Below are 24,985 nucleotides of genomic sequence, written 5' to 3' on the forward strand. Positions count from 1 at the left end.
AGAGCGACGAACAACACCTTTCTCAGCGACGATCGATTCAACGAACAATCGGTCAGAACTTCGCTGAACTCCGAAGAACTTCAAGAACACAACTTCGACAGCAAAACCTTCATAGAAACTCGCGACTCCACCACAAACCACCGCTTCCTCCGCGAAAATCGAAACAAGCGGCGAAACTCAGATCTTCACCGATTGAAATTCGCGTAAGCAGCGAAAAACCTCACCTCACCGAACAAGAAGTCACACGAACGGTGGAAAACGCGAAGCTACCGAACAAAACAAAACTTAGATGAACAGCGGAAAATGGTTGCACCAGCACACAACCATACAGAAACCGCAGAAACATCCAAGAACTCACGTTGTGGATGGGAACAGGTTTTACACGGCCTCACGGTGGGCGCCTGATGATCCTGCCTGTTGACCGAAACGCTGGAGCCTTGCCTCGTCAAACCTGGATCGACTTCTGCGCCGTGTTAGCCTCCGTCCTTCACCGCGATCCACCTCAAGAACCTGCAAAAGACAGAACGGCGCCGCTGCGGCCGATCACACTCCAACGCCCAAGTCAGCGACTGAACCACCAAATACTAAGAGAAAACTCAAGAACTCTAAGGAACCGTGCACAAATTCTCTCTCAGCGTACTCTCGTTCTCGCAGTTGTAAAGAAGTAATCTAAACGCATGCGTACCTCAGAAGTTCCTTAGAAACTCTTATATACCTGGGCACTTTCTCTCTCCTGGCAGTTACACATCTGGACACGTGGCTCGCATCCGCTACTTCTTACTCTTCAGGTTTTTTGGCTAAGTTACTTATGCATGATACAACTCAGTGCATAGCTGCCTTGGAGCGTGATCTCTTCTGGGTGGCGAGTTCGGGTGCCTTCGTACACACCTTCCCTGTGGTCTCGCCGGCCGCCTTCATGATCTGCCCTACCTGCTTCACCGTATATGTTCAAGTAAGCTGTCTCCCGACCTCATCCTCTGGCCAGCTGGGAAATGACTATCTGCCTTTATCTTCGGCGGTGTCCTTGTTTCGGCGATCTCTAATCACTTGGTCGCCCGGGTTCACATCTGGCGACTTCATCTTCAACCCGGTGACCGCCGGTTTAGGTATGCTGGAGATCGGAGCACGCCAACTTAATAACTGGCGACTACACGAACCCCCGACTTCCTTCCCTTCTGCCAGCCAGGTGTCCCATCCAACACGCCTATATAATAGCTCGATGCCACGTCATCACTTCCGACTACCAGGGCGGTACAATGATCTAGTGGCTGAATTGGCTCGTTTAAAATAGGGAAGTTATTTAGTTGATTATTTGGAAAATTTTGATACTCTTGTTGGTCAGAGTTATGGTTTTTGAAGAAATTGCTTTGAGTGTTTTCTTGTCAGGTTTAGCCGTGAGATTGGAGAAATCAGTTTGTTTACACAAACCTTCTACACTTCAAGAAGCGATGCAATTAGCCAGTCTCTAGGAAGATGTATTACACAAATTGACCATGGGGTTTCAATGGGCAGTTCAAATGAGCAACATTGGAATTTTAAGATAGGGAACCAGTCCCAATTTTACAATAAATCTGCACCTATTATTACTTTGCAATCTCATTCTGTACCAAGTTCCTTTAAGTCGGTGTTAAGATTGGAGAGCAAGACTAATACTACAGGTTCTATTTCAATGAAAGAGGTTAACGAACGTTCTAAGGGGATATTCAAGTTTTGTGGTGAAGAATGGGATAAGAACCATCTAACTAAATGTAAGGTTTGGGGCAAATTAAATGCTATTTTTGTTTCCCAAGATCAGATGGGGGAGGAGGATGAATCAAATAAAGATGTTGAGATGGATTTAATAACACAAGTCTGGATTTGCCGCCGGATTCGCAAGTACATGTTTCTTTACATGCAATTCAAAGAGTGGTTGGTGGAAGTACGTACAGTTAACTGGTATGATTAAAAAACAAAGGGTTCCATCTTTGATGGATACAGGTAGCACCCATAACTTTACTAGTCAGAAGTGGATGAAATCATTGGTTTAAAGACAGTTTTCATCAATGATTTTTCAGTAATTATGCGTCGGATAGACAACTCAAAATCACTAAACAGTGTCTTGGTGTTGAATGGCAGTTTCATAATCAGACTTTTTAGGCTGTTTTTTGGTATTACCTAGCATGGTAGTAAGTATCATGCGATACAAGATATGATTCATACGGAACGATACGTTTTTGCTCTTCCACGATACAAATCGTGTAAATAATCATTTTTGCTCCCGTATCGCACGATACAAGTGTGAATCGTTCCAAAAAATCGCATAATCGCTTATGTATCGTTCCTTGAATCGTTCGATGTATTTGGGTTTGCTAAAAACCTTAACTTTTTTAACCACGAACTTGCTTCTCCTTCAACTATGATTTCCCTCTTCTCTTCCAACGGCCCAAACATAGTGACGCATGGAGAACGACAACGAGAGCAAATGACGAGGAAGCAAACTGCAGGAGGAGCGGGAGGTGCGGTAGGAGCTGGCGGCGTCTGAGGCACGGGAGACGCATACCAACTTGTGCTCTTCCTTATTCCGATTGTCAAGCAACACCATACGAAAAGGAAGAGACAACTGCAGCAGCAGTAACAAGCCCATGGAAAATGAAGAGGCACTTGTGCAGCAGACAACCCTAATGTTGTCTCTCCTTGGGCCACCAACCCAAATATATTTTTTTCATTTAACAAAGGAGTTGGGCCATATAATCCAGCCCAATTCAACCATTATAATATTAATCTAAAATGGTACAACCACTCTTTTTAAATTTGGTTGTGAGTATTAATTATATTTTTACATATTTATATGTTTTATGTTATATTTTTTAAATGTTTATGAATCATACAATTCGCAGTACGAAACAATTCACGATTCGAAATATAAGCTCTCCGATTCACAATTCAACTACCATGTTACCTAGTACTAATTTTGGAGTTATTTTGGTCATGCAATGGTTTCAAACATTAGGGGAGATTGTATGGAATTGTACGCAGCTAACTATGACCTTCAATCATAATGAAGATAAGGTGTCTTTAGTAGGAGAAAAAGAGCAAAATGATAATGTTCAGATTTCCATTAAACTTAAGCCTGCCGAGGGTCAACCAATTTTATTGGCCATACAAGGTGTAGCTACTCTTCAGATTGCATCACATTCTCATATTTGGAGTTTGAGTGCAGAGCAACAACAAACATCAACTGGACAATTTATTAAATCAGTTTGAAGATGCTTTTCAAGAACCTACCCAACTTCCACCACCTAGAAGGTATGACCATAGAATCATTTTAAATAGTTATCGACTGAAACTGAAAGACAAAACAATTGTTATCGACTGGATTTATTAGGGAGAGTTCTAGTTATGAGAGCAATGAGAGTTAGAGTGGTCCAGAAGAGAGGTGAGATTAGGGTTGGAATCAACTTTAACATTTTTCCCCACGTGCAAAAGTAACACTTTCCTAATCCTAACTGGTTTATAGACCGACTATAAGAAGCCTTTTGTAAGGCTTGGTTCAGAAAGCTTATATATTGACAACCTCAAGCGAAAAATTTAGCCCATGATCCGATCAATAGTCCACTACAAGGTTTTAAGACGCAGTCTATCCACAATCCCAGATGTAATTGCATTAGCCATATATTCCTGCAATTTTCTATTATTGTACATGTAATTGCAATGCCACCAGAACCACAACTTTAAAAACATTGATATAAGAAATAATATCTCAACTAAACCAGTTTTGCTAATCTTTTGACCTTTTGTGAGTCAGTAATACGTAACTCATTTGCAAGAACCTATAGTCCAAGACAATACTCCATACTTGTGTGTTATATCTCTGTTTGCTACAGAACAATCCCCCAATTCCAACAGTCCAAACATGCAAAATGACACTATATTATATGCTAGAGGAAGAAATGCCAAACCAACCTGAATGTAGTTGAGCACATCAACTGTTCCAACCCTTGATCCTCCTTCTTGTTGTCTCCAAATCCACTGATAAACTTTTTCCTAAATAAGAACATCCCGCAACAAAAATATAAACACATGGTCAAGACCCCAAACACAAGAGCAAAGCACGTGAATAATTATGCTGCAGATACAACTCGAAAAGTGGAACCTGCAAAAGTTTTGATTCACAACACCAAAGAAAATACGTATATATAACGATACCTACTTGCAACTACACAACCAATAAGCATACATGAAAGATGAAAGAAACAGCACGATGAATACCACTAAAAATGAGGTCAATAAGGAAGTCAAAACAAATCCAACAATCAATAAGAAAACATTAGTTAAAAAAAAAAGAGAAGCAGCTACAACTTGTTCAAATAATGTAGACTCAAACTGTCTAGCAAATGTAGACTCAAAATGAATAAACTCTGATTCAAGCAAGACAGAACAGGAAAAAACAAAACATTCCACATTTTCAAATTCCCCACAATAGCACAGACAATATACAAACAAACAACAAAAAGCATAGATTTTTCATCCAAATCTAATCTACCCGAATTCAAAATTAAACACAAAAGCACATTTCAATTTTAAAAAACTTCAAAAAAATATCATGTTCTCTATTTAACCAACCAAAACAACAACACAACAATCCAAACTCCCAAAAACCGATCAAAAGAAAACCCAAATAAAAGAAAAAGAATCAAATCCAAATTACACTTTTCCAAAAAAAAAAAAAAACTCTTTTTCTTAGCAAAATGGATAACGACAAGAAACAGCGAAAAAGGGGCGAGCTTTATTACGAGAGATTGGCGTTCGCCGGCGTTGAAAGAGAACTTCTGGTGGTTCATGGTGTGCGTGTAGAGCTGGGAGAGGGAATTGGCGGCGGTGCAGAAGGAGGCATAGAGGGTCCGATCGACCTCGTCGAGGCTGGTGGTGATGGACTTGCGCTTCTTGGCCATGGCAGAATCGTGGAGAGAGGGTTCGAGGTGGTTCCTTGAGATTTGGATCACAAGGGTAGGTGTTAGCGGTGGCAGAGGAATGGGGTGTTTGGGTGCACTTTTACAGAGGAAGAAAATAAAAGGTTATGAAGAGACAGAATAAAAGCTACATGCATTGCTCCCATTGTTGGAAAATGTTTATAAACTTGTTTATCTCATCTTTTTCATTTCTATATTATAGTAAATACTTATATTTTAATTTCTTAAAAATTAAATTAAAGATAAAACATATAAATAATAGAAAATATTTCTTAAATTTTAAAATAAAAATTGAATTGAATGATGGTACATTTTGAATTTGGTTTGAAACATGTATCGGTCGGTACCGAAGGACTAGTTTTGGTTTTGGTGACCAATTGAATAAAAAGAAATACCTCTAAGTCAGGTAATAAATGACGATATTGAGTTACAATAACATTTAATATTTTGAAATGTGCGGAAAATATCTCGACAAATTCGTTAAAGGATGGTACAAATATTCTTCAAATACTCTAGTATACCAATATATCTTCTTATAAATAAAGGATAGTGTTATAAATCAGTTAGCAATTGATATTTGATTGATTCATCCCATCACAACAAGGGCCTGTAACTAAACACTTTAAATAAACTCTTTACAGAGGTGTAAGATACGCATTAATCAACTTAACAATATACATTCTTTACATAGAGTACTTACTTGAGCGTTGGAGTGCCTTTTTTAGGTCCACCCCGATCGAGCACCATTAATAAGAGGAAGAGACCTAAAGGAAGGAGAAAAAAGACTACCGACACATCAACAATTGTACAACCAGATTCAGGTACTATCTAGGACCTTATTTGTCTATACAGGTACAATTGTCGCCTACCGTACGACTGAGATAGTTGTCAATTTCAACATCAAGCCCAGATTAGCAACGATGGTGTCAACAAGGAACAATACCAACAATGATCAAGTCGCAGATGAGCAGATCACACTAATCTAAACCCTCCAAGCACAAATGGAGGAGATACGACTAAAAGGCATTGAAGATCAACAACGGAATGAAGAGGATTGACATCAGAATGAAGAGGAGGTACGCCTTCTTAAGGAGCAGAATAATCACTTCAAACAACAACTTGATGGGACCGAACGAGAAAAGCAATCTCGAACATAGACTCATTAGAGTTCCACGCATACCACTCAGTATGCAACGAGTCGACCGCATCATACGTCATTTATGGCCCTCCTTAACGTAAAGCAGGAAAAGGGGGAATCCCTACGGGCATTCATGGAAAGTTTACGCAAGGTTTGCTTGAGCATCCAAAGTCTCATGCCCAAAATAGTCATGCATCACTTGGTTTCGGCAATCCGATTAGGTCGGTTCACCGAAAGTTTGATCAGGAGGCTCGCTAAGGATCTTGACGAATTGAGGAATCAAACAACCAAATTCATGCAGATAGAGAAATTGACCGTTTATCATATAAGCACCCGATTAGAGAATGGGGGACATAAGGGAAGGGAGAAAGATGGAGGAAACCAACCCATCTCTGGTCGGTCGAGTAGGAACAGAGATCGAAGGCCTCAGTTTTTTAATTACACCCCATTAAATGTTTCACGGGGTAAAATTCTTAAAAAAACACTACAAGATTATCTAATCTCGGTACCAAAGCAGTCGCATTAGCCAAGGATTGTTGACATGACTAAACAATGCCAATACCACTACAACTTCGACCATTCGACCGAATCATGTCAGGTGTTGAGGGATAGAATAAAAGAACTCATTCAAGCTGACCATCTACACAAGTTTGTACGGACCGATACTAAGTCATACCGATCCCCACAAAGGGAGAGGAACCTACCAAGGAATCGAGAAGGGCAATATGATCGACGTGGACGGAAGGGCTCACGACGCTTTGACGATAACTCCCACTCGGCTAAACACAAACGAAGAAGTGAAAGTCCAGTGTGAAAGACTCGGCCACAAAGCAAGAGGCCGCATAAACAGGCAAAACACGACGTTCGGGAGGTCATTAACTCCATAGCCCTCTCTAGAAGGTCGAGGCCTAAAACATATACCAGCACAAGTAAACACGATCGCTAGGGGATTTGCTGGAGGTGGATGTTCAAGTTCCGCTTGGAAATAGCATCTTCAGGCTATTACGTCAGTTCATTCAATATCTATCAGGAATCGATCGAGGATACCGTCAATCACCTTCACAGATGACGACTTCACTATTATCGACCCATCCCAGGATGACCCTATGGTGATCACCGTGGAAATAGATAAATTCGTCATCACTGAGGTTCTAGTGGATCAGGGAAGCCCGATCGATATCCTATACTGAAAGACTTTCAAGAAAATGAGAATTTCAGACTCAGAAATCCAACCCTATGACAAACAAATTGTCAAATTACTTGGCGAGTGGTGGATACATGGGGTCTCATCAATCTGTACACCATATTTGGGGAAAAGTGGTATCTTTGCAAGACAATAAAAATCAGGTATCTTTTGCTAAATGCAAATAAATCGGCTACAGGCAATAGTATCCGCCCTGCATCTTGCAATGAAATTCCCATTGGCCGTCGGTGACATCGTAACGGTCCATGTCGATCAGAAGACAGCTCGTGAATGCTATGTTGCAAGTTTAAAGATAGAACCGACCAGTCGACTATATAAAACCTCACCATGCTAACGGTCAATGGGAAGAAGAGGACGTTCTCCAAGGCATAGAGAGACCATTAGGGAACGAGCCTGAGACAGCAAAACCAAAGAGCATATGGTCATTTTTGTCGATCTTGACCCTCGGCTCGATGAAGCACGCATTGGGCCTAGCGAAGACCTTCCCTCTCTTTCCCTCCGATAGATGATCACATAACACATATCGAAACATCCTTAAAGTCGGACGACAAGGAATTGGTAAGTCAAACTTTGATTAATAACGCTGATTTGTTTGCTTGGACAACTACTGACATGCTCGGGATTGGCCCGGATATTATTACACACCGCCTTTCCATTTACAAAGAAACCAAACTAGTAGCCTAGAAAAAATGAAAGATGGGTGAAGAAAAGCGTGAGGCTGTGGGACATGTAGTCGAGATGTTGGTAACGTCCGACTTCATAAAAAAGGCACACTACACTACATGGTTGGCCAATGTGGCCATGGTCCAAAAACAAATGGTAAGTGGAGAATATGTACTGATTATACTGACCTAAAGAAAGCTTGTCCCAAAGATTCTTATCCCCAACCAAGAATTGATCGCCTCGTTGATGGAGCGACTGGTTGATAAGTGCCAAATTTAAGTAATATTTCATATTAAAATATAGACACTTATGAGTATTAATTGATAAAATAAGTAAAAAATGAAATTATACATTTTTACATATTTTATTATTTTAATTTAAATAAGAACAATTTATTCCTAAATTTGTGTTAATTTCAGGTTTCTATGGAAGAATGGAGATAATTGAACGAAAGGAAAATATACAAAGCTAAAAAGAGAAAGTAGGAACACATAAACACTCACCAAAGCTGGCCAAACTCACAAAAAGTCAAGATGCCGCAGTGGATCTTGCTCAAGAGAGCTCAATCTAGGAATGTTGGACCTTTTTACGTTTTACTCGCCCAATAGCGCCCAAACGAGAAGTCACTTAAGCCTAAGCAAAATAGGTTAAATAGAAGGGTTGAGGTAAACCCTAGTATGCAAGATTGAGAGGAAAAAACCATTGAGTGAATTGTAACCCAATTGGGAGAATAAGAGGTGTGAGAAACATTAGAAGAGGCATTCGTCAAGGAGAAATATCTTGGATCTTCTTTTCATGCTTTCCCTGCATGTAATAGTCATCATGTGTGGCTAATTCAACCCTTTGGGATTGGGAGTAATCTGTTCAAACTCTTATGTATTGAGGTGATATCTAAACATAATATTTTGTTCTTGATTGATGATTGGTATTATTGTTTTGCTTCTAAATGATTGGTTTACATAATCTAGAATCTTAAATTTGACTGAAAAGTATTTTTAGGGTTCTGACCTAAATGATAATACTTAACATATTTGAGTGTTAGGTATAGACTTGAAATGTTAATTGCTATAAATGTATAACCTTAATGAGAAGTTATTTTTATAAATATGCGAGAAATCTATATTTAGGAAACATCTTAATAATTTTATATGCGAGAAATCAATATAAATGATTTTTATACGGGCATCAATATCAATCAAAGGACACAATATTGTCATGCTAATCAAAATACAAAAAAGTGAGAAAGATGAAACCCAATCCCTATTTTTCCAACTGAAACAACAAACTCTTTGACTTGTTTTCATATTAACCATTGCCGTCATAACAACTTTCAACAAAATTTTATTATTTTGTTTTATATTTAGTGAATCTTTTACTTGATTATTCAACTGTTCTTTGTGGGTTCAATATTCGTCCTTAGGGACACATTATTGCTTCTGACAACGCGGTGCACTTGCCTTAAAAAGTCATCACCGATCACACCATCTAGAGTTTCTTAGATGTATATTCCGGATACAACCAAATTCAGATGCATTTAAGAGACAAAGAAAAGACAACATTCGTGACTGACTGCAACAACTTCTATTATGAAGTCATGTCATTCGACCTAAAAAATGCAGGTGCCACCTACCAACGATTATTGGACTGCATTTTCAAGGGGATGCTTGGCCGAAATGTTGAAGTCTACGTGGATGATATTGTCGTTAAGTTTGACTCATGCCAACAGCTTACAGGAAGTGTTTCAAGCCCTTCGCGACCACGACATGAGACTTAACCCCAACAAGTGCGCATTCAGAGTGTAAGGAGGAAAGTTCTTGGGTTTTATGCTCACTCATCGTGGCATATAAGCAATCCTCGAGAAATGTCAGGCGATCATCGAGATGCGCAACCTCAAGAATGTCAAGGAAATTCAAAGACTGATCGGGTGGTTTACAACGCTCTTCAGGTTCGTTCCAAAACTAGTGGAAAAAACCAAGCCTATTGTGCACCTACCCACTCTGTGCCACTCTTAACCAAGAATAATGGCTATATAAAGCAATGCAATTAGGTGTTGTTTTCACACAAACAACCTGTTGTTTTTTCCTCTCCTTCGTTCTAAACTTTTCTACAATGTGTCAAAGATACTCTTTGATTTGAGCTATGGCTGGAACTCCTCCATCTACTAAAAGGATGAAGTCCAAGGCTGTTAGAAGTGGTGGAAAGCTTGAAGGGTGGTTCTCAGGAGATGAATAACTCATAAACAAATACCTACATGAAACTAGTAGGAAAAGTGTGAATACACCAAAGCTTGTGTCCTTCACATGGATGAAGCAGCAAAATCTATTCATAGTGAAAAGCCTCCTCAAGGAACAAAGATTGAAGAGATTTCTTGAGCTAACTAGAAACACATATCTAGATTTAGTAAAGGTATTCTACACTAACCTCGAGTTTGATGGTAACTCACTTGTTTCTCATGTGAAAGGTGTATACATGGAGATTACAAATGTTGTGTGGTATGCTGTGACCGGATTAAAGTACTCTAGGCTAAGGATCAACAGAGGAAACCTAGGAATTGTTGAAGAATTCAACAAAATGTAGTTCTACAAAGGTTTTCTCAAGAATCCTCTCTCCAAAGTGAAAAACTTTTCAGTAAAGTTAAAGCTTGAAGAAAGGTTTATAGCCTTCATAGTGTCATGTATCATCACACCAAGGGGGAGCAATCACTCCACTCTCTCTGAGGAAGATCTCCTTCTGATCTATTGCATCATGAATAAAGTGAAAATCAATTGGATTCACACCATCAAAGAGCATATGCAAAAGTCCATGAGGTTATGTGATTTCCACTATCCCTATGCTATTTTAATCTCTAAGTTTCTTCATTATTTTGAAGTGGATATAGAAGGGGAGCTAGCTGAAGTAATCAAGCCCTCTAGTGAGATTAATAGTGGATCCCTAAGTAAAATGGGATTTACTAAAATTGGTGGAAGATGGGTGAGCAAGGATCATGATCAAGCTGGCCCAAGTGGAACAAATGAGGGAGATGAATCTGAAGATGCAGCAACACAAGATGGACCTACTACTGAGGCTCAAGAGGTTGATCATAATGATGCTTACATGGGAGAAAGGATGACCACAATGTCACCTTTTGAAAGATTGATGATGAACCGCATGGACACCATTGCTGAGAATCAAGATTCAATAATATGGAGTCACGTTTCTCAACTCTGGATGAACAAATTGAAGAAGTTTAGAATCAGATTATGGAACTCCAATTTGAAAGGAAGGACAATCCTTCTTTTTAGTTTATTGCTTTAATATTCGGGTTTATTTTTTTTCCTTCATGCTGTTTTTAATCCTTCCTCTTGTTTATTTGAGAAGACAAATAGGGGGAGAGATATGTTGGGATTTGTAAGGATTTGTAATGTTCTTTTGTGTGCTTTTACTGCTTTTGAACATTGCTTAGTCACTGAAATTTTAAAACTGTTAAAAACTCTTATACAAAATTTCAACCGGTTATTCCTGCGAAATAACCTATCTGTTTTTGCACCTTGTATGTTTGTTAGTTTCACATCTGATTTGGCTGATGTTCCTTATAGAAATCACCTAGTGAGGACTGGTTTCTGGTGCTTATTTGATTGGAGTAGATTACCCTGTGTTTGTATGTTTGCTCATGAATGCAAGTTGAACAAATTCTAAACAAAGAACATTCGTAAAAGCATCCCAAGGATTTGTCTCCATCAAATAAGGGGAGATTGTTAAACATAAGAGCTTTGATGTGTCAAATCCACATGAAGCTTGAAGTTGTGCTGCTTTTGGTTTGGGTTTAGATTAGATTGTTTAGAATCTTTGTAAAAGATCAGTTCTTAATCCTTGCACAAAGCTTGACCAATCACTTTTAAAGAAACAAAGTGTTTTTCCATGCAAAGGGAAAACAACCGATTGAATTATCGATATAATCGGTTGTTTGTCACTTAACTGGCTTAAAGGTTTTGAAATTGTTTTTTGAATTGGCTATGCAACTTCCTGATCCATTCAACCGGTTAAATCGTGGTTTCAACCAGTTAAATGTGTGTTTTCATAACAATTTTTTGAAAACCTGTTTTAACTGTTTTAGCTGATTAAAACTGCCTTAAACAACTAGATTTCAAGTGCTATAAATAAAGCCCTTCTTTCAAAGCAAAAAACAACAAAAAAATACAACAAGTTTTGATACAAATTTGAGATCAAAGAGAGATATTAGTCTTTTGAAAGAAGTTTTTCAAAGTTGCAAGATTACTGTTTAAGCTTTGCTCTGGTAATAAGATATGATCATAGGGCTTCCTGTTTTGTGCAAATTCAGGTGTTTTCTATTCTTGTCTAGATACTTGTAATAGTACTTCCTTTATCTGTAATTGTGTTTAAAATCCTGTAAAGACAGCGAGTGTTCTGTCTTGAAGTGTTTGGTGTTGCAAAGAGGGTGAGTGGATCTTGTAGGTTTTCAAGGTCACCTCTTCGTGGTGTGGTGTTGTAATCTGGATTTGATTACTAGTGGAACTCAAAGGTTGTTCTGAGAACTGGATGTAGCTCAAGAGTGAGTGAACCAGTATAAACCTTGTTGTGTAAATCTCTCTATCTCTATCACCTAACAACTGTTTGATTTTATTCTATTTCTGTTGCTGATATAAACAACCGGTTAAATCGTGATTTTAACCGATTAAAATTCTGAAAACAATTTCTGTATCATTTATTTTATTGCTTTCCTGAATTTCTTATCTGTGTTTGTTTGCTAAAGGTTCATTCTTAATCAAATCTTTGCGAAAATCTTTCATAAACAACTCACCCCCTCTTGTTTAAGCCATCAATTCTTACAAAAATGGTTTGGAAAAGTTTTGTCTTTGCCTTTGTTGTCAAACAAATTTTAACAGGTTGAAATTTCGAAACAACAGGTTGTTTGACACTTAGTGGATTTTAAAATGATTTGGGAAAACTTTGTCTCTGCCTTTGCTGTCAAACAAATTTCAACAAGTTAAAATTTCGAACCAACAGGGTTTTTGAAACTTAGTGGATTTTAATGCTGTCAAATAAAAATCATCCGATTGTTTTGCTGAAAACCTTAACCAAATTCTGTTAAGTGGTTTTTCTATTTTAAATGATTCCAACAACTTTTGGGCTTTTGTTGTAACTGTTTTAACCATTTGATTGAAAGATAAAAATGTGGTTTTACGCTCCTATGCATTAACTAAGTAAGAGAGATGAATAAAAAATAGTTTTCAAGTTTTCAAAGAGCTTTTGGATAATCTTAAATGTGGAATAGGATTGGGTCTTGTATTCTGAACTTTGATCTTGTGATTTACCCAGGTGTATTCTATTCCCTTCCTTCTTAATAATTGTATTTTTGTGCTGGTGTTGCCAAGAAGTGCTGTGTGTTCTTGAGGGGATCAAGATCAACGTTCTTGGAGTAGTGTGGTGTTTGCCAAGGAGATGTGTGTGTTCTTGAGTGGTTCAAGATCATCACCCTTGGTGTGTGAGAAATCCTGTAAAGTCAGAAGGTGTTCTGACTAGAGGTGTGTGTTTGGCAAAAAGGGTGAGTGTGTCTTGTGGTTTCAAGATCACCTATTTGTGGTTGTGTTGTTGTAATCAGTGATTGATTACATAGTGAATTCTCAGTGGTTTTTGAAGACTGGATGTAGCCTAGGTGTTAAGTGAACCAGTATAAAATTTTTGTGTGAATCTCTCTACCCTTACACTCTTTAAATTGATTTAAATTTTCTTTTACAAACTGCTGATAAAAACAACCGATAGTTTCGTAAAAACAACCGGTTGATTTTCTCCATCAAGCTTAAAACCAGTTTTGTATTTGGCTGGACAGATTTTCCATTGATTAATTATTCATAGCCTTTCACTTAACCTTCAATTTGGCAAAAATCATTCAAAAAGAATTCACCCCTCTCTTGTTTTAGCCTTTTAATTCTAACAAAGTTCTCCATCCCAATTAACTAAAAACTACTTAGTTTTCTCATGGTTGCCTGCCTTCTTAATTGTTTGAGATAACTCGTCGACTCAAGATCTACGTGCGACATGATGGTTGTAAAACACAAACGAATTAAGCACCTCATCAAAGTGATGAATACAACCGTTTACAAGAAGTTCACTTACCAGTAAAGTTCGTCCACCTCTTGACGTCTCGTACAAAGTTACCAACTCCTGAGTAGGTAACTTCTTCACACTCTTCTTCACGATTTTCTTCACACTCTTCTTCACATTCTTCTTCCAATTTTTATTCACATTCTCTTTTCACACTCTTGTTCAAATTCTTCTTCACATTTTTCTTCACATTTCTCTTCACATTCTTCTTCACATTCTTCTTCACATTCTTCTTCACAATCTTCTTCACATTCTTCTTCACATTTTTCTAAACATTTTTTTTCACACTTGTACCGCCCTGGTAGTCGGAAGTGATGACGTGGCATCAAGCTACAGTGTAGGCGTGTTGACAAGACGCCAGATTTACAGAAGGCAAAGAAGTCGGGGGGCTCGTGTAGTCGCCAGTTATTAAGTTGGCGTGCTCCGATCTCCAGTATACCAGAACCGGCGATCACCCAGTTGAAGATGAAGTCGCCAGATGTAAACCAGGCGACCAAGTAATCAGAGATCGCCGGAGCAAGCACATCGCCGAAGATGAAGGTGGTGCAGATTATGAAGGCGGCCGGCGAGACCACAGGGAAGGTGTACGAAGGCACCCTAACTCGCCAATTCCAGTAGAGATCGCGCTCCCAAGTTAGCTATGCACTGGGCAGCACTATGCATAAGTAACTTAGCCAAAAGAGAGTCAGAAGCAGCGCCCAAGTCAAGGAGGCTCCAGATGATGGCACGTGTACGACTGGATGCGAGCCACGTGTCCAGGTCTGTAACTGCCAGGAGAGAGAAAGTGACCAGGTATTTAAGGGTTCCCCAACGAACTTTTGAGGTACGCACGTTCAGATTGTATTCTTTACGCTTGCGAGTTCTTGAGCATACTGTGAGAGAGAACATTGCACGGTTCCTTGAGAGTTCTTGAGTGTTTGCTCTTGAAGTATTTGGTGGTTCAGTCACTGACTTGGGCGTTGGAGTGCGATCGGCCGCAGCGGCGCCGCTCTGTTCTTTTGCAGGTTCTTGAGGTGGATCGTGACGAAGGACGGAGGTTGAAGCGGTGCGCACGTCGATCCAAGTTTGACGAGGCAAGTTCCAACGTTCTGGTCAACAGGCAGGATCATCACTCTTATTCACATTCTTCTTCACATTTTTCTTCACATTTTTCTTCACATTTATATTCACATTCTTCATTACATTGTTCTTCACACCCTTCTTCACATTCTTCTTCACATTCTTCTTCACATTTTTCTTCACATTCTTTTTCACACTCTTATTCACATTTTTCTTCACATTCGTTTTCAGACTCTTCAACACATTCTTCATCATATTCTTCTTCACACTATTCTTCACATTCTTCTTCACATTCCTTTTCAAATTCGTCTTCACATTCTTCTGCACATTCTTCTTTACACTTCTCTTCACATTCTTCTTCACCCTCTTCTTTACACTTTTCTTCACATTTTTCTGCACACTCTTCTTCACATTTGTCTTCACATTCTTCTTCACATTCTTCTCCACACTCTTCTTCACATTCTTCATCACATTCTTCTTCACATTTTTCTTCCCATTCTTCTTCACACTCGTCTTCACATTCTTCTTCATATTCTTCTTCACAATCATCTTCACATTCTTTTTTACATTCCTCTTGACACTCCTCTTCACATTCTTCTTCACACTCTTCTTTACACTCTTCTTCACGTTATTCTTCACACTCTTATTCACATTCTTCTTCACATTCTTCATCACCTTCTTCTTCATATTCTTTTTCACATTTTTCTTCACATTTCTCTTCACATTATTCTTCACATTCTTCTTCACATTCTTTTTCACACTCTTCTTTATATTATTTTCACATTCACTACAAAAAAAGTGTATATTGTGGCGCTTATTTTTGTATAAAGTGACGTTTATAACCGCCACAATATACGCTTGTGGCGGTTTCTCAAACCGCCATAGAACTGGCTGCCACAAAGTTTAATGTGACGGTTTTACGCTACCCGCCGCAACACCCGCCACTTTAAACATAGTGTAAGTAGTTACAGTTTTTATATGTAAGTAGTGTCAGTTATAACTGTCACAATTTACATTCATTGAAGAAGATTTTGGCGCCATAATATACGTAAGTAGTGGCGTTTTTAACTGACATAAATTTAATTCTAAACAAATAAAATTTAACCACCACTTTTTTATAATTTTTTTTATAATCTGTTTTATACGATTAACCTAAACATAATATATTTTCATAATAAAATAAAATAATGTATAAGGTTATAATCATTCATTCATTTCATTGAAAATTAAAGTACACATAATAATGCTCAAAATTTTATATGTAATTGAAAATTAAAACACATAAAAAGTTCATATATCCCTAATCAAGTTTAAAATTACAACACATAATTGTTCAAAAGTTCATACATCCCTAATCAAGTTTAAAATTAAAACACACATCCCTAATTAGTTTTGCTTCCAGCACTTGATCCTATTATTTGATTAGGTGATGGAACACCACTTCCATTATTTGATACCTGAAATAAATAATTTTAAGTTAATGAATTTGTATGTTTATAATTATAAAATAAAAGACACCAATAAATATTTAAATATATTAATATTTCATTGGTGAATGCATGAATGAAATGAAAGATTCCCTTTTAAGGACAAAACTCATCTTTATCCTTACCTTTATATTTATTATTTAATAGGTATAAAACTTTTATCAAATCCTGTATTCATAGAAGATATCTATTCTCCTATGGTTACAAAAATATTAATTAAATAAAATTTTATAAAACTAAAAATTATATAAAAAAATAATATTATAAAGGATTCAATATTAAAAAAATAATAAAGACAACCTTTTGTTTCAATCCTTTATTTTTCAGTTTTGGCTTTTATAAATGATTAAGACCAGTCTCTAACATTACCTAACAATAGCGTGACACGGGTGTTAATGCATAACTTGTAATACAGTATGTCATCAGAAATCATTTTTCAAATTTAAAAACATCAAAATCATCAACTTATTTTTTATACATTAATTATATTATTGAAGTTAAAAAATAATTAATCAAAGTGGAAATTTGGCCTTCCCTTGATTGCAATCAAGGTGTTTGTTCCTGATCGAGGGGATGGACTTAAACGATTCAGACTTGTACTGCCCCTACTGCTTCTGTGACTCTTATCCATCTAAAACAGGAAGGCATTGAACATATGATGGATGATCAGTATAAGCACAATTACATTTTTTTATACGAAAAAAAAATCAAAGAACTTTTCCCTATAAAGATATAACAATGCACGAATATAACAATATAAATGCATTCAAGCTCACCGTAGAAGATCTCGATATGGCAATGGGTTTACTTTGAGGCCTTCCTCTGCTTCCAAAACTAGTCATTGATGGCTCATCATCTAACGAAGGAAACATTGGTGTGTCTCGGGGCGCTAATAACCTTTAAAACGAATGGTACATACATCAGTGAGGTAATCAGTGATGAGCATAAATAAATTGATTCATATCAAAGTCTCAAGCTTTGCGAGCAAGAAACTTGAATAACTATCAGCATGAAATACAGATAATTGGATACACGAATTTTATATTTTGAACACATTAAACAATGTAATCTAATAGGAAACTCAAAACATGAAAAATAACTCACCAGTCGTAATCACTCTTGTCACCATCATTAAGCAACTCACTACTTTCTCCTTGACCAGGAATGGAGATTCCAGGGTTTACATCAGAAATATGTTTCAACTTTGTAGCTGTATAATAACACCCCATGCAAAAGAAATGCAAGAATGTTAACCAAAAACAACAACCAAAAAAAGAAACATTCTCTTCGTATGATGTAAGTAAAGAGAATTACAGAATGAGTCTTCCAAATCATCTGTCAACTAAAGCAAAAAGCTCTCCTTCTCTCAGGATTGCATTTCATTGAACAAAGAGAGATCATCGTTGATGGAGATCAAGCCCAAGAGAACATGGAGGCCACTCATCAAGCTCAAGAAGAGGTGGAGGCACAAATGGAGGATGCCCATGGAGGTCAAAGTCCACCTCAAAGGATTACAAGAAGCATGTTCAAAGCCTTGGGAGCAAGAGGACATTTATTTTCTCTTTTTGTAGTGTCTTTAGTTGAAGGTGCTTAGAGGGAAACCTTAGAAACCTCTTTTGTTATAGCATCTTTTAGGTTTTAAATAGGACCTTTAGGGGGGTGTATTAGTAGATAGGTGTAGGTGTAGTTTTTGGGAGGTGTCATAGTAGAAAAAGGTCACACCTCCCATGTGACTTGTTTTTGGTGGGAATTTCAAATGAGTTTATTTGAAATTTCCCACCTATTTTTCAGCACCTTAGGCTATAAATAGAGGTGCTTCCTTTGTAAAATGGAGATTTGAATTCATCTAAAGAAACTATACTCAAAATTGGAGTGAGCATTTGGAGAGCTTTTGAGCTTCTACTCTAGTCTTATCTTGAAGGACCATGGTTTCCTCAAGTGGCGGCTTCCACACTCATCTAGGAGCATCCATACTTCTAGTGGCGTGATCATCCAACCTATCTTCCATCTTCATGAGCATTCTCTTCTCCTTCCTTTCTTCTCTTTCAATTACTCTTGTTGTCTTGTGTTCTTGAGCATTTTTTGGTTCGGCTGTCCTTAATTTTCCAGCACCTATGTTTTGGTTTTCTAAATTCTGTTCGGTACATTTGTTTGTGTTTTAATTCTGTTCGGTCTTCTCTTTTATATAATTCCTTTGTTGATTCAATTTGACAATATTTGGTTCATCCAAATGAGTTTGGGAATTGGTACTTGTTTTGGTGAGTTCTTGACTTAGAACCATGATCCAACTTCTAAGAAAGTGCCTCTTTATTTTCCAGCTCAAGGTGATTCCTCAAAGTGTCAAGAATCTTGTTCTATGTGGCTATTGGAATCACATCATGTGGTATCAGATGGACTTGGGGTGGAGGTCTCCTTCTCCTATGCTCATCTTCACGACCAACATCATTTGAAGAAGCTCTTGAAGATGGTCTATGAGAATGATGTCCATCATGGATAGAAGGAGATGGTCTAGTTTGTTTGACCTCCATCTTTTGCAATTTCTCTTCCAACCTTCTAATTGTTCTTTGAGCTTCATGTAATTCACCAAGAATTGAAGCTTTGGAAGGAGAATTCTGCTTGGAGGATGCATCACTTGAAGATCCAGCCATTTGTAATTAAAAAACAGCAAACACACAAAACAGCAAACAAGTTAAAAATTAGCAAAAACAGTGAGCTTTCCAATTGAAACTGCCGAAGTGAATTTAAGGCTGAAAAGATATCACTCTCAAAGAAATAATGTTCTTGCACCAATCTGATCTTGAGGCCTTGGAATCCTCAAATGAAATATGTCAAAGCAAGCACACCAATCTTAAGAGCAAACCACCACAAAACCAATGAAACAATAAAGACAAACAAGAAAAGGTATAAGCAAGGAAAGGTAATTGCAAAAGGAAAACTATGTGTAAGACAAACTCAAAGAGTAAGAATGAAAGACAATCAAGAAAATAAAGAACTCAATGAGAAAAGTAGGCACACAAAAGAATACCTAAGGAAAAGCACTAGAGTAGATGAAGAAAACAAAAAAAAATTTAGCTACTGGAAATTTTTTTTTAATGCAAACTGTGTTTGATATTCACTGATTTAACTGGAACGTTGTAGAGCGAACTGGATTATGAAATTTATACCACAGAAACTTCAAGATGTTAACTCAAAAATGGCACTGGAATCAATTAAAAACAGTAAGCCAATTGAGAGAAATAAATTTTTTAAAATCACTGCCAGAATACCGTATTTTTTTCGGCAGGAATGTACACTTTTTTTATTTTATTTATCATTTTTTGTGTACTTCATATTTTTGAATGATTCTTTTTTCTATTCTTTTCTAACACTTTCAATATCTCAAATCCAGAATTTCAGAATTTTACAGTACGTAAATCAATTGCAATAAGGAAAAACAGTAAGCACTTTTTTCAGAAACAGAGGAATCCTAATAGGAATAAAAAAACAGGATGATGAACTAGCAAAGACATAATAGAAAATGATGTATTGGAACTTGTATAGGTCTAGAATACAAGTATGAACTCAATGCTAAAAAGAAAATGCTCAAAGGATCAACATCAATTCAGAAAAAATATATGACACCAAAGCAAGAAACAATCAAAACAATAAAAGTACTACTAGAAGTAATGACATATATGGAATAACATGACTAAGACAAAACTTAACAAGATTCAAAAATTAAAAGACACAACACAAATTGTAACAAGTGGAAGGAAGCTTAAGGTAAACTCTAGGAAGGATAATGCCATTCCAAAAGAGCAACCATACTCATAAGAATTATGAGTGCCATAAACCTTTCCACAAACACTTGGAGCAAAAGAAAAACAGCAAGAATACTCAATTAAAATTCTAAAACAGAAACTTAAATTGCAAGAAAAATTAAAGAGCTCTTGAAATAAAGTGCACACAACTCAACAATTAAACAAGAATGAACCTAAGACTCATGATACCACATGATGTGATTCCAATAGCCACATAGAACAAGATTCTTGACACTTTGAGGAATCACCTTGAGCTGGAAAATAAAGAGGCACTTTCTTAGAAGTTGGATCATGGTTCTAAGTCAAGAACTCACCAAAACAAGTACCAATTCCCAAACTCATTTGGATGAACCAAATATTGTCAAATTGAATCAACAAAGGAATTATATAAAAGAGAAGACCGAACAGAATTAAAACACAAACAAATGTACCGAACAGAATTTAGAAAACCAAAACATAGGTGCTGGAAAATTAAGGACAGCCGAACCAAAAAATGCTCAAGAACACAAGACAACAAGAGTAATTGAAAGAGAAGAAAGGAAGGAGAAGAGAATGCTCATGAAGATGGAAGATAGGTTGGATGATCACGCCACTAGAAGTATGGATGCTCCTAGATGAGTGTGGAAGCCGCCACTTGAGGAAACCATGGTCCTTCAAGATAAGACTAGAGTAGAAGCTCAAAAGCTCTCCAAATGCTCACTCCAAGTTTGAGTATAGTTTCTTTAGATAAAATTCAAATCTCAATTTTACAAAGGAAGCACCTCTATTTATAGCCTAAGGTGCTGAAAAATAGGTGGGAAATTTCAAATAAACTCATTTGAAATTCCCACCAAAAACAAGTCACATGGGAGGTGTGACCTTTTTCTACTATGACACCTCCCAAAAACTACACCTACACCTATCTACTAATACACCCCCCTAAAGGTCTTATTTAAAACCTAAAAGATGCTATAACAAAAGAGGTTTCTAAGGTTTCCCTCTAAGCACCTTCAACTAAAGACACTACAAAAAGAGAAAATAAATGTCCTCTTGCTCCCAAGGCTTTGAACATGCTTCTTGCAATCCTTTGAGGTGGACTTTGACCTCCATGGGCATCCTCCATTTGTGCCTCCACCTCTTCTTGAGCTTGATGAGTGGCCTCCATGTTCTCTTGGGCTTGATCTCCATCAATCGTCCTTCTCCCGGATGATGAATCCACTCTCAAGACTGTGCCCACGCTTGTGACTATCAGCTCTAGGCTTTTTCCCAGGAGAGAATCTCAATGCCGGGGAAGGTGGCATCTCCACTACCAAATACAGTGTCACACAACTGTCACCCCAAGCTCTCCACACAAGCCAAAACAATAAACCTAATAAACCTTCTACACCCCCAACGAGCCACCCATAATTAAGCTCAAGCCTAAAACAAATTTAAGCACCAACAATCAATTCAGTGAGAAAAGAATTACCCACTTGTTATATTCTCTTGGTTCATTAGATTAGATTAACAACACCCCTGAATGAAGACAAATTCAACATATTAAAATAATGACTCGTGGCAACAATTGTTCCATTAAAATGCAATGCAACCTCGACATTCATTCAAATCATATGCAACAAATATCCAAAATCAATTTGACTCAGAAACCCCAAAACATTTCCCAGTTACAGATCCCAATTGTAAGGTTGACAGTTAAATGAGAACCTAATTCAAACCCATAATTTAAGCTTGGGACCCACCAAACCGTCGTTGAAGTTGAAAGCAATGTAGTAAAATTGAGCACTGGGAATAAGTAACAGTAGTTGTAGCAGTTGGGCTTGACTTACCAAATTTCCAAGTCAAAATTGCTTGCAAAAGAGTGTGGAATGTGGAAGAGTGCGCTTAAGATCCCAAGTTCGAAGATAAAACAGAGCTTAAATACCAATTACAATGCCACAAATTTTTTATTAAACACTCGGATCTATAGCATTCATGGCTCTGTCCGAGCAACCAAAGTACATATCGAAAACTAGAATGATCCAAAGTAATTTCCATTCTCAAAATTTGCACTTTATTAATAGTGAAAAAAATGCTTTGCACAATAATTCCAGATTTAAGAACTCACTAATTTTAACAGAAAATTATTAGACCTCTCTTTCAAACAATTTACCGCATCCTCCCTGTGCACGAGCTTATCTACATCGTGAATGTCCTACAAATTTTAGCATCCTTGGAGTATAGCATCGCAATGTTCTTGCTCAACAACCTTGCATTCTCTCGCACCTCTGTCATCAAGAACACCGCCTTCTCCTTGGAGTCCAGATCTCACCGCTTTATCGTCGTCACGAACTCTGACACGAAATCCTCTACCACAACGATGCACGAGGCGACGCAAGCCACCGCACTGGAGATCATGAGTCGCTTCTCCTTGCGATTATTCTTCACGCTCCTTGCGAAAAATTGCACAACTATGTTAATCGAGACATAGCATGAAGAAAAATGGGGGTTAGGAATGAATTTTCAACACAAATATATATTAGGGTTGAACGGAAAAACGTTGATTGTTAGAAAGAGAAAGGGAAATGCAGAAGAAGGAAACTATAGGTTAGAAGTGAAAAAAAGACAAGTGACAGTTGCTACCGAAAATGTGAAAAGGAGTAATACTCGTGCGAATGGAAAAGAACGGAGGGAAACAATGTGAATGAGAAAGAGACCCTTAAAGATTTACTATGACAATTTTAATTACAATTGACATAATAACTATTTTTTATCTAATTTAAAATAATTACAGTCATATAAGTCAAATCAGATTTTTAAAAATAATTAGGAATAAATTAATTTCGGTAACCAAAAATATTTTAAAAAATAATTGGAAATAATGAGGGAAGGAAAACTTGTTTTTATTCTAAAGGATAATTATGACAGTTGAAAATGACGTATTTTGAAAGATAATTGTGACAGTTAATCAAATGACGTATTATACTATAATTTGTGGTGGTTATTAATAACCGCCATATTAAAACTGTCACTTTTTACACGATTTTTTGTAGAGATTCCTCTTCACAATCTTCTTCACACTCTTCTACTCGTTCTTCTTCACATTCTTCATCACAATCTTCTTCACACTCTTCTTCACATTCTTCTTCACATTCTTGTTCAAATTTTCTTCACATTCTTTTTCACACTCTTCTTCGGATTCTTCTTCACATTTTTCTTCACATTCTTCTTCACATTCTTCTTCACACTCTGGTTCACATTCTCCTTCACACTCTTCTTCACATTCTTTTTCACATTCTTCTTCACATTTTTCTTAACATTCTTTTTCACACTCTTCTTCACATTCTTTTTCACCTTTTTCTTCACATTTCTATTCACATTCTGGTTCACATTCTTCTTCACACTCTTTTTGACATACTTCTTCACATTCTTTTTCACATGTTTCTTCACATTTATATTCACATTCTTCTTCACACTCTTCTTCACATTTTTCTTCACATTCTTCTTCACATTTTTCTTTACTTTATTTTTCACACTCTTCTTCACATTTTTCTTCACATTTGTTTTCATACTCTTCTTCACATTATTCTTCACACTATTCTTCACATTCTTCTTCACATTCCTCTTCACATTCGTCTTCACAATCTTCTATACATTATTCTTTACATTATTCTTCACATTCTTCTTTACATTTTTCTTTACATTCTTTTTCACACTCTTCTTCACATTCTTCCTCACATTTTTCTTCACATTTCTATTCACATTCTTGTTCACACTCTTCTTCACACTCTTCTTTAAAGTCTTCTTCACATCTTCTTCACATTCTTTTTCACACTCTTATTCATATTTTTCTTCACATTTTTCTTCACAATTTATGTTCACATTCTTCTTCACATCCCTAATCAAGTTTAAAATTAAAACACACATCCCTAATCAGTTTTGCATCCAACACTTTTCTTCACATTTATATTCACATTCTTTTTCACATTCTTCTTCACACGCTTCTTCACATTTTTCTTCACATTCTTCTTCACAATTTTCTTTATTTTATTTTTCACACTCTTCTTCACATTTTTCTTCACATTCGTTTTCATACTCTTCTTCACATTCTTCTTCACACTATTCTTCACATTCTTCTTAACATTCCTTTTCACATTCGTCTTCACATTTTTCTTTACATTTTTATTCACATTTTTCTTTACATTTTTCTTTACATTCTTTTCCACACTCTTCTTCACATTCTTGCTCACATTTTTCTTCACATTTCTATTCACATTCTTGTTCACACTCTTCTTCAAAGTCTTCTTCACATTCTTCTTCCCAATTTTTCTTCACATTCTTTTTCACACTCTTATTCATAATTTTCTTCACATTTATATTCACATTCTTCTTCACAATTTATACACATTCTTCTTCACATCCCTAATCAAGTTTAAAATTAAAACATACATCCCTAATTAGTTTTGCTTCCAGCACTTGATCCTATTACTTGATTAGGTGATGGAGCACCACTTCCATAATCTGATGCCTGATATAAATAATTTTAATTTAATGAATTTGTATGTTTATAATTATAAAATAAAAGACACCAATAAATATTTAAATATATTAATACCTCATTGGTGGAT

The 24,985-nt window shown here is 36.8% G+C and overlaps 3 protein-coding genes across 3 annotated transcripts in view; all 3 read right to left on the minus strand.

The window, feature by feature from the left end:
- Positions 1-5,127, minus strand: part of LOC137837518 (uncharacterized) — a 30,306-nt gene extending 25,179 nt beyond the window's left edge. The window contains exons 1-2 of the mRNA XM_068646533.1: positions 4,773-5,127; positions 3,943-4,023 (exon numbers count right to left, since the gene is read on the minus strand). Of these exons, the coding sequence (XP_068502634.1) occupies positions 3,943-4,023; positions 4,773-4,931 (240 nt within the window). The 5' untranslated portion in view covers positions 4,932-5,127. The remainder of the gene's footprint in view (positions 1-3,942; positions 4,024-4,772) is intronic.
- Positions 5,128-15,148: 10,021 nt separating this feature from the next.
- Positions 15,149-17,831, minus strand: LOC137838615 (uncharacterized). The gene is made up of 3 exons (XM_068647857.1): positions 17,707-17,831; positions 17,379-17,499; positions 15,149-15,880 (listed from the first exon to the last, which is right to left on the minus strand). The coding sequence occupies exons 1-3, from the start codon at positions 17,829-17,831 to the stop codon at positions 15,149-15,151; spliced, it is 978 nt and encodes a 325-aa protein (XP_068503958.1).
- A 5,685-nt stretch (positions 17,832-23,516) lies between these two features.
- LOC137838616 (uncharacterized) lies at positions 23,517-23,927 on the minus strand. The gene has a single exon (XM_068647858.1). It carries the CDS (start codon positions 23,925-23,927, stop codon positions 23,517-23,519), a length of 411 nt encoding a protein of 136 aa, XP_068503959.1.
- Between the last annotated feature and the right edge of the window lie 1,058 nt (positions 23,928-24,985).

This window comes from Phaseolus vulgaris, chromosome 4, assembly GCF_000499845.2.
Source record: "Phaseolus vulgaris cultivar G19833 chromosome 4, P. vulgaris v2.0, whole genome shotgun sequence".
NCBI lineage: Eukaryota > Viridiplantae > Streptophyta > Magnoliopsida > Fabales > Fabaceae > Phaseolus > Phaseolus vulgaris.